This window comes from Pseudochaenichthys georgianus, chromosome 4 (assembly GCF_902827115.2).
Source record: "Pseudochaenichthys georgianus chromosome 4, fPseGeo1.2, whole genome shotgun sequence".
Taxonomy (NCBI): Eukaryota; Metazoa; Chordata; class Actinopteri; order Perciformes; family Channichthyidae; genus Pseudochaenichthys; species Pseudochaenichthys georgianus.
This window is the reverse complement of record NC_047506.1, coordinates 7,389,519-7,403,044: the sequence shown is the minus strand read 5'-3', so window position 1 is coordinate 7,403,044 and position 13,526 is coordinate 7,389,519. Positions and strand designations below refer to the sequence as shown.

At 39.8% G+C, this 13,526-nt stretch overlaps 1 protein-coding gene across 1 annotated transcript; it reads left to right on the top strand.

The window, feature by feature from the left end:
• Window positions 1-297: 297 nt before the first annotated feature.
• On the top strand, window positions 298-11,825 carry creb3l3a (cAMP responsive element binding protein 3-like 3a). Its single transcript, XM_034080612.2, has 10 exons — window positions 298-470; window positions 842-958; window positions 1,125-1,368; window positions 2,525-2,658; window positions 8,091-8,201; window positions 8,283-8,389; window positions 9,640-9,708; window positions 9,900-9,984; window positions 10,507-10,600; window positions 11,095-11,825. Exons 1-10 carry the CDS (start codon window positions 450-452, stop codon window positions 11,409-11,411), a joined length of 1,299 nt encoding a protein of 432 aa, XP_033936503.1. The 5' UTR covers window positions 298-449; the 3' UTR covers window positions 11,412-11,825.
• Window positions 11,826-13,526: the final 1,701 nt, after the last annotated feature.

Genomic DNA, 13,526 nt, shown 5'->3' with positions numbered 1-13,526 from the left:
GCTTTCCTAATCTTGACCATTGTACATTCATTGGTTGTACATCTATGCCAAAGGTCAGAGCTATCCTTATGTCAATAAGCTATAAAAAAAAATAATAATAAGGAAAAATAAACAACAGACTTTGACCCTCGTGGGGTTTTAACATCTTAGTGTAGACCTCATGTTCTCCGTTTATAGATAGACCAACTTGGGAAGTTCCTTAGTTGTGTACTCTTTGTTACCAATCAGATTATATCTCTACGTAGCCAATGAGGACAGAGCAAGCCAGTTGGCTGGGTGTGTTAGGTTGGAGTTTAAACTTTGGACCAGAACAGAAGAGCCGAGAGATACAGTGGAGGCTCTTTAGGAGCGGGGAGACAAAGCTACTCCACAACAAAGTACATTTGATATTTTGGCTGGGTTTCTGTGTCTTGGGGGTTTCTTTGGTGTTCCAACGAAGCAAGACAACTATGGAGGACTACCAAGAACAGGTAAAGAACAAAATACTTCCTGTTTATTGCATTGTCGTTTGAGTTTCTTGGGAAAGCGAACAGAGCAAAGTTCAGGATTGAGAGTAAATCACAAGCGTACAATAAAATCTGTAATCTAAGGAGAAAAAGACTATTTAGAATGGCATTGAGGGACATGAGCATAACCGTAAAATTGTCAGATATCGGAGCAGATGGAGGAACATATTGTACAGTACAGTGTGTTCTGATGCGATCACGGTGAATGGTTAGGAAAGCAATCCCCAGCTGTTGCGGTATATGAAACCTTTATATTGTGCTCTCTTGGCTTCTCAGAGCATGAAGGACATACTCCCTTGTGTGTGTTATGATTAAAAGTCATGATGTCGTTTCAGGGCTGTGATGGCATTGAACTGCTCGATTGGCTGTTTGATCAAAACGATGGAATTCTCCGTCACGAGGAACCAGGACGCCAAGGCAACCATCACACCTGGCTGGTCCAGGACTCAAATGTGCGTGAGGCTGTGGGCTATCTAATGTTACTCATGCATGCTACAAATAGCTGGTTGCTTTGTGTGTACTGTATATTATTCGTTGTTTTAAAAAAAGACTCCCCCATCTCTCGCCATGTTGACAGCTCATGCTGACAGACTAATGATGCCACTTTCCACCCAGCAGATGCTGCAGCCGGCCGAGCAGGCAGATGATGACTTCCTCAACGCCCTCCTGAGTGGAAGTGATTCTGTGTCAGGCTCGCCTGTCTGGTCCCCTTCTCAAAGTGACAGTGGGATCAGTGAGGACCCCCCCTCAGACCAGATGGACAGCCCTCAGCGCCCCGAGAGCCCCCCTGGGGACACCCCGTTTTTTGCTTCTAGGCCACAAGCCAAGGCAGACCTGGAAGCCAGCTTCTCCATTGACCTCAGTGAGTCTCAAATATCCACAGATAAAACATTCCTAATGCAACATCAAATCTAAGACTGTAACTCATGATAATGTTCATTATCGATTATCGAAATCAATTGTCAGACAAAGCTTAGAAAAGAGGCGCCTCTGGTATTACAAAATATGGTATTTGATCCCATAGATACTCAACAATTCAGCCAAGGTAGCCTTATATTTGTTGTTTGACAGATCATTAGAAAACCAAGTACATAAAAACTCTGTCCTAAGGAATTTATTAGTTTCTGACTCAGGTCAAATTCCCCCAAAACTACCTCTTCAACATTACTTAACCATTTCACACACATTGAGGCTATATTAAGCAACATTTTCTTTTGATAACTGATATAATAACCACACTTTCATTCACTGAGCCTCCCATGAAATCGTTTGGTCTGACCACAGTCCACAAAGTCTATTAAAAACTGAAAGAAAAATATATATCCACACTTGAGTGCCTGCAAGGTTTTCCATAACAAAAAACAGTTAATGAATTATAATAATTTTATCAATTAATTGTTGGGTTATTTACTGAGAGCAAAACCTAATTTCAGTCTGATCCACTATCTTAGAACATGTTTTTAGTCTTAGGTCTGAACAAAGAATACACAATGTAAAATGTCGCAATTTATTTTGCAAATGAATCCCTGGATCACCAGTACAACAAAGATAAAATACAATCACTCATTGTTAGTATTGGCTATAACAGACATGTCGGGAACCAAACTGAGTAATTGATATGTGTTCAATGTTTAGGCTCCAATTGTCATTTCTCCTTTTTTATTTTATTTATAATACCTCAGCCACATCATAGACTCTATGCATTACATTCATGCACACAATGTACAACAATATCTGTTTTCTTTTTTATTACTGCCAATTTTTATTCCATTCCATTTCTATGTAAATACTGTTATATTGTACTATATTTTTTATTTTTTATAAATATTTTTCTAGTTCTCTAGCTTTGTTTTAAAAACGTGTTTTACTTGTATGTATGCACCATGACATCAAGTCAAATTCCTCGTACGTGTCAACCTACCTGGTAATAAACCTGTTTCTGATTCTGATGACAGCAGTGTGTCACATTGATCACATTTGCACATGCTTTGTGTACTCGTGTGTCTGTGTGGTTGCAGATGGCTGGGGTCCTGGATTCCCAAACGACAGGATGAGGATCACACCGTATCCTGCAGATGCTCACAGGCCACAGCTGAACTCCGGCTTCCCGCTGACTGTCAAGGATCTGCTACTGTCTGGCACACCGGAGCCTGTAAGTGAGAAAGTGTGTCCTAATGAGGTGGGAGTTTATCGGTATATGGAGAGTACAGAAGAGCTAGGTGGGAGAGCGATGGTGTCTCACGGGTGTTTGTGAATCTTTCCTTGGCTGCTTGCCTCGTACAGGACATTTACGAGTGACTCATTCAGCCTTTCTAAATTCCCAGTTTCAACTTCCTCTGTGTGTGTGTGCGTGCGTGTGTGTGTGTGTGTGTGTGTGTGTGTGTGTGTGTGTGTGTGTGTGTGTGTGTGTGTGTGTGTGTGTGTGTGTGTGTGTGTGTGTGTGTGTGTGTGTGTGTGTGTGTGTGTGTGTGTGTGTGTGTGTGTGTGTGTGTGTGTGTGTGTGTGTGTGTGTGTGTGTGTGTGTGTGCGCAACACGTTCTCACTCCCATCCCGTCATATATTGACGGACGGTCAGGGCCCCTCCCCGTCGCTATATTACGTACAGGGTACCCCTTGCCCGTCAGGCTTCTACGGGCAGGGCGTCCCATAGACCTTCATTGCGGACAGCGCACCCCTTGACCGTCAGGCTTCTACGGGCAGGGCGTCCCATAGACCTTCATAGACCACGTGATCAACAACGATGGCTGACCTTCGTGTTATTCTCGGTGGAAAATGCCTATTTTAAGGTTCATTTGGCCATTAAAATGCGTTTTGATGTCATTTCATGCGAGTAATGAGTTTTTATTTCTGATTATTTGTGCAGTACATGTACATGATGTTTAGTTTGCTAGTTATGATGAAGATTACTTCATGAATGTGTACACATGGTTGCTAAAGTTTTTTTGGTGGAAATGTGTTTTTTCACAGCAAAGTCACCCTCTGTACTTGGACTTATTGGGAGAATCTAAAGGCAAGAACATCCCAAATATTCATTTAGGTCTTTATTTTAGACCTTTAGTGTTGCCGTCTGTGAGGAAAATACATGGGGCTCAGAGCCTCGTATTTTTAAAATCTTTTTTTCCTTCTAATTTGTTATTCTTTTCAAAATAACACACTGTTATTTACTCACCAATAACACACAATTATCCTTGCTTTTATTTATTGGTTTAATTCCATAATCTCGGGCTTTTTTGGCGTTCGTCAGGAACTGAATTTCAAAATAAAAATAACCGGAAACAGGCGTAGGCATTTCGAGCGATTACCCAAGATCCTCAGCTACGCTGATTGGATGTTTTAGCCGCAAAGCATGCTGGGATTTGGTGTTTATATTATATGAAATCCGGAAAACATTTTTAAAAGAATAAAATAATACTTAATTCCGAGTGCTCTTGCTTTTCTCTTTAAAAGTCATCACATAACGACATTGTAATACACGGTTCGGCTGCATTACATATTACAGATCTGCCGTAGTTCTTTATTGATAGAGCCCTGATGAGAAGACCTTTGGAAAAACTGGAAGAAATGCCGCCGAAACTGAATACTTGACGTGGATCATAAATATATCAACAATTAAAAAACATCTTCAATTTCTCTTCACACAATACGTCTCCTTGCAGTATCAACACTAATTCGGCTGACTTTTACATTTGATATAATTCATAGATAGGTTATATTTACACCATAACGGTGCACAGCTGATATAAAAGGACTTGTAGTTTTTAAAGATATTACTGATTTGAATTTGATTGAATTTTGAATGTAAGAATGTAAATACTGAGTCTGAAATAGTATAGCAATATTCTGTACAATTATGTGAAAGCATGAATACAACTACACATCTTCAGATGTTGTATATACAAGTGTCTGTGTGTACCTTGTGTGCACCGCCTAGTGGTTAAAGCACGTTATTGAATTATTGTTTTGATGTGTTATATTTGATTAAAAAAATATTAAGAGTACATATACTTTCATAGGGGGAAAGTAGAAGGTCTGTGATAGAAATATAGAATATAAAAAATCAAGAAGATACTATAAGTGATCTCTACAATAAAACAGTTTAGTGCAGGATGTACAAAGATAGAGGAGGAGGTGCTGTTCTTCTTCTCTGTCTTCTGGTTGTTGCCTGTTTTGAATGACAAATACACACTACCGCCCCCTGCTGGTAAGGAGAGTTATTGCCACTCACGCATGCGCAGTTCGTACGTGCTCGGCGAGTAAAGTAACGAGTTACTTTATGTAGATAGTAACAAAGTAGTGTAATATATTACTTTTTTTAAAAGTAATATGTAATATATTTAAAAAAATTAGTAACGACCCCATCTCTGGAGTTGGCGTTCTCTACTCTGATTTACATGAAGAACAACAGGAGGTCACGGCTCTCTGTTGAACAGAAATTGCGAGTGGCCCTCTCCTCAGTGCCACCAAGGATTAAAAAAATCTGCGCGCCCCGACAGGCACATGTATCTCACTAATTTGTAAATCGGCAAAAATATTTACAATAGCACATGTTTCAATGCTGATTGCTGAAATGTTACATTTATAATGTGTAGTTCAGGACCATGGACAATGCAGCTTCCTTGCATTGACAGTTCTCTGAATTTCTGCTGAGTTTCCTTTGCCTCATTTTTTATTGTGTGACCTGTCTGGTTTAAATGAGTGTGTTGCTGCTTTGATGAAGCCTAATTTGATAACGTTTCAAATTAATTTCTGAAATACTTCATTAATAAATATTTCATGAGTAATATAGTTGTCTTTGTCACATTTTATTTGGCATTAGTAAATAATTATGCACATGTACAGATATTTTACATGATATGAGTGATAACACGTGTTATAAGGGTGTGCCTTGAGATTTTTACTTGTCCTTTGGTGTGCCCTGGGCACACAAAGTTTGGGAACCACTGGTGTAGTGTCTTCGGCCATCCTAAACTCAAAAATGTTGACAATCGCAATGATGCTCGAAATGTCCCTTATAGGCCTACGTCTGTTTCCGGTTATTTTTATTTTGAAATTCAGTTCCTGACGAACGCCAAAAAAGCCCGAGATTATGGAATTAAACCAATAAATAAAAGCAAGGATAATTGTGTGTTATTGGTGAGTAAATAACAGTGTGTTATTTTGAAAAGAATAACAAATTAGAAGGAAAAAAAGATTTTAAAAATACGAGGCTCTGAGCCCCATGTATTTTCCTCACAGACGGCAACACTAAAGGTCTAAAATAAAGACCTAAATGAATATTTGGGATGTTCTTGCCTTTAGATTCTCCCAATAAGTCCAAATACAGAGGGTGACTTTGCTGTGAAAAAACACATTTCCACCAAAAAAACGTTAGCATTCATGAAGTAATCTTCGTCATAACTAGCAAACTAAACATCATGTACATGTACTGCACAAATAATCAGAAATAAAAACTCATTACTCGCATAAAATGACATCAAAACGTATTTAAATGGCCAAATGAACCTTAAAATAGTCATTTTCCACCGAGAATAACACGAAGGTCGGCCATTGTTGTTGATCACGTGGTCTGGGAGCTGTTGCAGCGTCCATAGCAACCACCTTAGCAACCATGAATGTGTACACATTCATGAAGTAATCTTCGTCATAACTAGCAAACTAAACATCATGTACATGTACTGCACAAATAATCAGAAATAAAAACTCATTACTCGCATAAAATGACATCAAAACGCATTTTAATGGCCAAATGAACCTTAAAATAGGCATTTTGAAGGTCTATGGGACGCCCTGCCCGTAGAAGCCTGACGGTCAAGGGGTACCCTGTACGTAATATAGCGACGGGGAGGGGCCCTGACCGTCCGTCAATATATGACGGGATGGGAGTGAGAACGTGTGTGTGTGTGTGTGTGTGTGTGTGTGTGTGTGTGTGTGTGTGTGTGTGTGTGTGTGTGTGTGTGTGTGTGTGTGTGTGTGTGTGTGTGTGTGTGTGTGTGTGTGTGTGTGTGTGTGTGTGTGTGTGTGTGTGTGTGTGTGTGTGTGTGTGTGTGTGTGTGTGTACTAGCATTACTATACTTGTGGGGACCTAAATCTGTTTACACAGTCACGTGTGGGGACTCACCTCCCCACAAAATGGAGGTCCCCATGAGGGGAATCATTAATTTTAGGGTGAAGACTTGGTTAGGTTTAGGATCAGGGTTAGGGTAAGGGTTAGGGTTAGGGTTAGGCATGTGTTGGTTATGGTTAAAGTCAGGATAAGTCTAGGAAATGCATGTAAGTCAATGTAATGTCCCCTGAAGTGATGTATACATGGTATGTGTGTGTGTGTGTGTGTGTGTGTGTGTGTGTGTGTGTGTGTGTGTGTGTGTGTGTGTGTGTGTGTGTGTGTGTGTGTGTGTGTGTGTGTGTGTGTGTGTGTGTGTGTGTGTGTGTGTGTGTGTGTGTGTGTGTGTGTGTGTGTGTGTGTGTGTGTGTGTGTGTGTGTGTGTGTGTGTGTGTGTGTGTGTGTGTGTGTGTGTGTGTGTGTGTGTGTGTGTGTGTGTGTGTGTGTGTGTGTGTGTGTGTGTGTGTGTGAAAATAAGCAGCTGAGTTTACTCGCTGAAATGATGGATTCTCCAAGGGATCTAGCCTTGGAATTGCTCATTTAATTCCTATTTTAATACTTTATTTATAGAATATTGTCAGAAGTGACAAAGAGAGGAGGATTACTCAGCACAGTTTAAGTTTCTATTTTGTTGAAGTTGATATCATGATTTCATAAACTCCTTAATAGTTTCTTAACAATTTTTGAGATATAACCTCTGTTAAAGTATGCAGACATTACCATTGCACGTTGTGATAGTATCTTACCAGTATTATGCTGCATTATCCATTAGTTAGATAACTTTTCACCAAGAACCTTGTTGCAACCCATTCTATTATGTTTGTCACAATCATTATATTCCACACAACATCACTTCAGACTGTACTTGTAGGGTACTTGAAGAGTGCAAACGTTCGCCAGGGCTGTATGCATATGTGAGAAATAATGCATCTATTCAACGGCCCGACAATTAATAGTGTTCTGCCTTGGCCAGTGACACAACCATCTACCAAGTTTAATTGCGTTTGTTCTGTAATCCTGCAGAAAAACAGAAAAACAATCCAAACCTAAAACATCCTTGGCAGAAGTTATACTGTGGTTGTGCTTCTGAAAATTGAGGGTTTGTGTGTGTTTCATTGATCCTATCTTCAGATGAGTTTAATAAGATGGAGAGGGTGGCAGAAAGCAACTACGGTTCTCACATCACAATTGCTTCGAGGTAGCCATGAAATATGAGTGATGAAGGTGGCCTGGTCTGCACTTAAATACCCACTGCGAGGCTTGGGGAGAGAGGGGCAGGTGAAGGAGGAGGAGGAGGAGGAGGAGGAGGAGGAGGAGGAGGAGGAGGAGGAGGAGGAGGAGGAGGAGGAGGAGGAGGAGGAGGAGGAGGAGGAGGAGGAGGAGGAGGAGGAGGAGGAGGAGGAGGAGGTGTGGGGGCAGAAAGATATTTTAATCGCACAGCAGAGATTATGTTTCAAATATTAGTATTCATGTCTCCCCACCAGGTCCCAAACACTTCCCAACAATCCATTCAAGAGTTGATTCTCAATGAAGATGAGAAGAAGCTTCTGGTGAAGGAGGGGGTGACTCTGCCCGGCCAGCTGCCTCTCACAAAGGTAAACACAACTCAATATCGTCTTGCAGATTTGATCTCTTAGAGGTTCAAAATGTAAAATGTTCATCCTCTCTCAATCTAGTACGAAGAAAGGATACTGAAGAAAATACGCAGAAAGATTCGCAATAAGCAGTCTGCTCAAGAGAGCAGGAAGAAGAAGAAAGAGTATATTGATGGGCTGGAGAGCAGGTACGAATTACATTTAGTTAAAGGTGGGGTAGGTAAGTTTGAGAAACCGGCTCGAGATCGCTAGAATTTGAAAATACACAACCGGAGAAAATCTGCCACTTCCTTACAGAGCCCCTCCTCCAACACACACAAACGCACACATGACCAATGAGGGCACGAGATAAGTTTGTGCCCGCGATGGAAGGCTGACAGGCTGGTAGGCCATCCAATCCGGTTGTACTTTTTACAGTATTACGGCTTCTACTGATGACATTTTTTTATGGATTTTTTGTCAAAGCACTTAAGATATTCATTGCTATCGGGATGTTAAGAGCATTCCACGGAATATAACACAAAGTGTATCTCGAGCCGGTTTCTGAAACTTACCTACCCCACCTTTAAGAGTAAAAGGAGTAAAGGTGATTATTTCACATGTTTGAACTATATCTCTCTCTATATTATTGACCGTCACAGACCAAACGCAGAAAACAATTTTGAAAACATCAGCCTTCAGGGACCAGAACGGCTTCAGATCTGCCATTAATTTGATCATGCATATGCTAATGAGTTTGTGAGCAGGGACACATGTGGTGATGTTCGAGGGCTGAACTGGTGGGAAATAATAAAAGATTTGCAAACAAAATATGTTGCAGTCAAAGAGGGTGCAATTTCTTGGAGTAAAATGTATGAAATTAGCATTGGAAATGACATGTGATTATTTAAATATTATCCTGAATAAGACGAGCCATTTTCAAAATCTTCCTGAACAGGTTGCCTTCCCTGGGCTTTAAAATATATGTTGCCTATCAAACATTTGAATAAATCATTCATAGTTGTTATTATTATGCACCGCTTTCCACCTTCTTCTCCGGTAGGACTCAGAGACACAATCAAGTGGGAAATAAGTACTTTTTGTGTTTCTCTTAGTATCCTAAGATACTGTTATGTTTGGCTGTGAACAATTTGTATTATGAAGGGCAGACCATCTATTTCTATTTATTTTAATTTTTTTAGAAAGGGGAAGGTCATATAAAACATTTTTCTTCTCCCTGCTCCTTTTCGCTCAATTGTGTGTTTGTTGTTGGTAAATATTGTACATTGGGTTTTGCGTACTATGAGTGGAACAAATAAAAATGGAATGGAATGAAATAGTTTTTTGCAGTACCAGAATATCTGAGATCCTTATATGTTTGTCTGTGAGAGATTTCATTTCACCTTGTCCTAACCCACCCCCCCCCCCCCCCCCCCCCCTCGTGTTTTATCTCCCCTAGGATGGCTGCCTGCAATGCTCACAACCACGAACTTCAGAGGAAGGTGTCCCAGCTGCAGAAATGCAACATGTGAGAGATAAAGGACTTCTCTTTTTCCATTTCCTGAACTATTTGCAATGACATTGCCTTCACTCAGAAACGGCCTTTAGTGTGTTACATCTACCTCCTGTTCCCTCAAACCGTTGTCAATCCAATTATTTTTGTCGAACTTTCATTTCTTATTTCTCTTTGTATTTTCTTTTTCCTAATCCTCTCCGCAGGTCACTGATGGAGCAGTTGCGCAGGCTTCAGGCTTTGGTCATGAATACATCTAACAAGCCAGCACAGACTGGAACATGCGTGCTGGTACGTGCGTGTGTGCATCAGGCGGACAAAACAAATCCATATGACTCATTGTAAAAACAAATTCACATTCGTAGCAAGCCAAATAGCAACAAGTTGTATTATCCATTGAGAAAGGCCAACCCAGATACTGTATGTGCACAATGGACAAAAGACATAGAAAGGCACAGTACTCTTTCTCACTGTCTGAATAGAGGCCATTTATTGCATCTGATTACTCCACTCAAATACATTGCCAGACCTGAAGCAACATTGGTGGAGAAAAAGAAAAAAAAAGAACTTTTAATCTGTAAAATATCGATGAATCTCAGTTCCCATTCACAGGATTCTATACTTCGTGAGAAAAGCACAGCATGAATATGATTACTTCCTCGAGCATTGCATAAAACACTTTTTTGCAGAGGGACTATCCAAACCACCAACCATAAAAACTAGATCAAAGCTTTTTCAAGCAGTAACTTTCTACAATGTCATCCGGAATCTAACTGTTTTCCCCCATCCTTTGCATTGTTATCACATTCTCAGGTGCTTCTGCTGTCCTTCTCCCTAATCCTGTTCCCAAACCTCAAGCCTTTCTCCGACACCAAGGTCAGCCAAGAAGACTTCAGTCCAGTCAGAAGTGAGTACTCATGTTAGTTGAGTTGGAGTCTCTTCCGCTGCTGGAAGGCTTCCCACCTGCAGAGCTCCAAAGCCAGCTCCACCTGTCTGAGGATTTGATAACAAATCTAATGATTAGAGCCAATTTTCAGAGAACCAAGGAAAGGTATTATCATTATGATTATCAGGCTTTTGATCGAATGTCAACAGCTTCTGATGAATTACTTTGTTAATACATCTGATTGATTGTTAATCATGAGGCAAGGTCAGGTTTTGCAGAGCAACAATGTGTCATTTGTAACCAGAAGCTGTTTGACAGATGTTGAGTGGTGCTAAAGGCTCTGTTTTTAGAGCCTTTAAAGTCTTTACGTTTGAATTTGAAGTACTTAGAAGTACACACACACACACCAACGCACGCTCTGTTACTACCAGCAAGGAAAAATGTAGGTAATAATAAGCAGAGCTGCATGTCTCGAGGCTTGAACCCTTTTTTTGTATTCTCCTCCTCTCCCACAGTCCAGTCACGGTCGCTGCAGAACCTACAGGCGTCCCGAGTGCTGCATATCACTGAATCCCCATTTTCTGCTGAGGACGAATCGGAGCCTCTGCACAGGCATCTTCCTGGGGAAAGGGGATTGGAAGATATTACCACCATGATGGGAAAGATGCATGTGAACCAAGACCAGTCCAATGTGGAGCCCATGTCTCTAAACAGCAGTCAGGAGGAAAGAATGGGTCATTTCCATGTCGACCCAATTACTGGTCACATAGCGTCTTTGACCTTGGATCCCCAGCGCTCCGCCCGCTTGAGACCACATGCTGATGACATGTAACATAGATAAATGAATGATCCCCACATGAATTCCCCATATCCTCCTCCTTATAGCAGGCAATGATCTGGGGCTGCTGTTTACACAGACAGGGAAATTAGGTTTTAATCACTCCTGTTTTTTTCTTTAATATATATTCAGTTATGCTTTTTCTTTATTTGTGATACAGTTTTATATCAGTATATGGATATTAATCCTACAATGACATTTCCTTTCAAGATGAACTTTGTCTGCTTGGGCTTTGATAAAATACCAGTATAAATATTAGTGTGTTTGTCAGAAACGGCTAAATCTGTGATGATTGTCTTGATCTCAATGCATAATGTGTAAAATGTTAAAGCCAGTTTTCTTTGATTGTAACCCTTTTAAGATTAATTTTAAGGATAAAACATCCTCAAATAAAACGTGTCAAAATGAGATCAGTGTTCTCAAAATACTGAGGGTTGATTTACTACGTTTTTTTAGAGCTTTAAAAAGTGACTCCTGTCAGTGTCTGAAAAGATATCAGAATCAAAATTCCTTTATTTGTCCCACAGAGGGGAAAGACAGCCAAAGACAGCCAAAGACAGCCAAAGACAGCCAAAGACAGCTTAATGTTTAACAAAAAGTGTGCATCAAAAACAAAACAAATATTAAAGATACATTTTTAAAGAATTACACAATTTACAAAAAACACAGCCTGTAACTGCTCTGACGATGTAGCAGCCGTATTGCACTGTTATTCACGGAATATATATATTGCACATGATCCAATGATTAGACAAGCCATCTCTCAAAAGGGTGAGTACAGCAGGTTTGATGTCAGTTGACACAGAGGAAGAGACAGCGGAAAACTAGGCCAAAGGTGGATCAGATTACCCTTTTATCTCATAACTCAGACCAACAGAATAATCGACTTGTTGATTTATTTACCTGGAAAGACAGGCTGGAGCTTGTGTCCACAGACCCAGCGTGTCTGGCTTGTCAGTGCAGACCACATATTGAGGGAATGAAAGTCGTCTTATCCTTGTTGCAATTTAGGCCAAAAAGTAATCTAAAGATCTGACATTTATTGTGGTACCGAGCTTCACCTCGAGGGACAACCAGAGATTAATTTCTGTGATTAAAGGAGCCACTGTAGAAACAGGGTGACAGGTCATAAAGTGACCTATCAGAATAATAATTAAAAAACAATATTTAACCAGATAAAAGAAATCATGGATTTATTAACACTCCTTGATGCACAGAAATCCTTTTATTGTGTAATTGGCTTATAAAGATACATAATATAAGATAAGATAGAACTTTATTGATCCCAATTTGGGAAATGTTTGTGTTGCAGCAGCATAAAAGAAATATATAAACAAGAAAGTAGAAAATATACATGTTGGGAATTTTTTCTTTCAAACAATAATGGAAAGTTTTTTAAAGAATAGACCTTTATTTTATAATGCATCAAAGCTGACATCAAGGGACATTATATCAAAAGGAATTTTATAACAGAACACGTTATTTGCTTTTTAGTAGCTCAATTTATAGAGCTGAAACAATCCAAAAGTTAAAAATACACTGTGCAACCTTCCATCTGTTTGTGACAATAATTCTCAGCTGATTGAGAGCTTCAGTTGTTGCTCACAACGCGCCAAACTAATCATTGTACAGGGAATAATGTTGTATAATAAAGTTAATGGTCGACAGCAAAGATTTGAACAACATGCTTTTTTCTCAGGCTCAATTTTTTTATTTATTTGTACAAATTAATGCAACGATTTCAAAGTCTACAAAGTCCTTGTGGCAGACTCAAATAAGTAACAACTGTTGAGCTGTATCTGTTAATACCTCCGTTTTTGTGGTTGTATAGACATTTTGGAGAGTTAATTCAAATGTTTATTTGTCTTTTATTTGACATTAATTATGGATTATTCTAGGTGCCAGAAGGTTTCATTCCTCTATTCACTGCAAACTCAATTAATTGTCTCCATTCAGTTTATTAATGGCCGACTCTGCTCTGGGCTTGTGTCAGGACTCTGATTTGATTTGCATACTAATGAGTACTGAGGCTGAGGAATGTGTAATCTGTAAGACTCCCACTCTGGAAGAAGAACAAACTAAAAACACATTTTAATAAAAATGTCATAT

Coding starts and splice junctions, on each gene's coding strand:
- creb3l3a (XM_034080612.2), top strand. CDS start 450: ATGGAGGACTACCAAGAACAG. Junction 8,390..9,639: donor ATTGATGGGCTGGAGAGCAG/GTACGAATTACA, acceptor TATCTCCCCTAG/GATGGCTGCCTGCAATGCTC. Junction 10,601..11,094: donor AGACTTCAGTCCAGTCAGAA/GTGAGTACTCAT, acceptor CCTCTCCCACAG/TCCAGTCACGGTCGCTGCAG.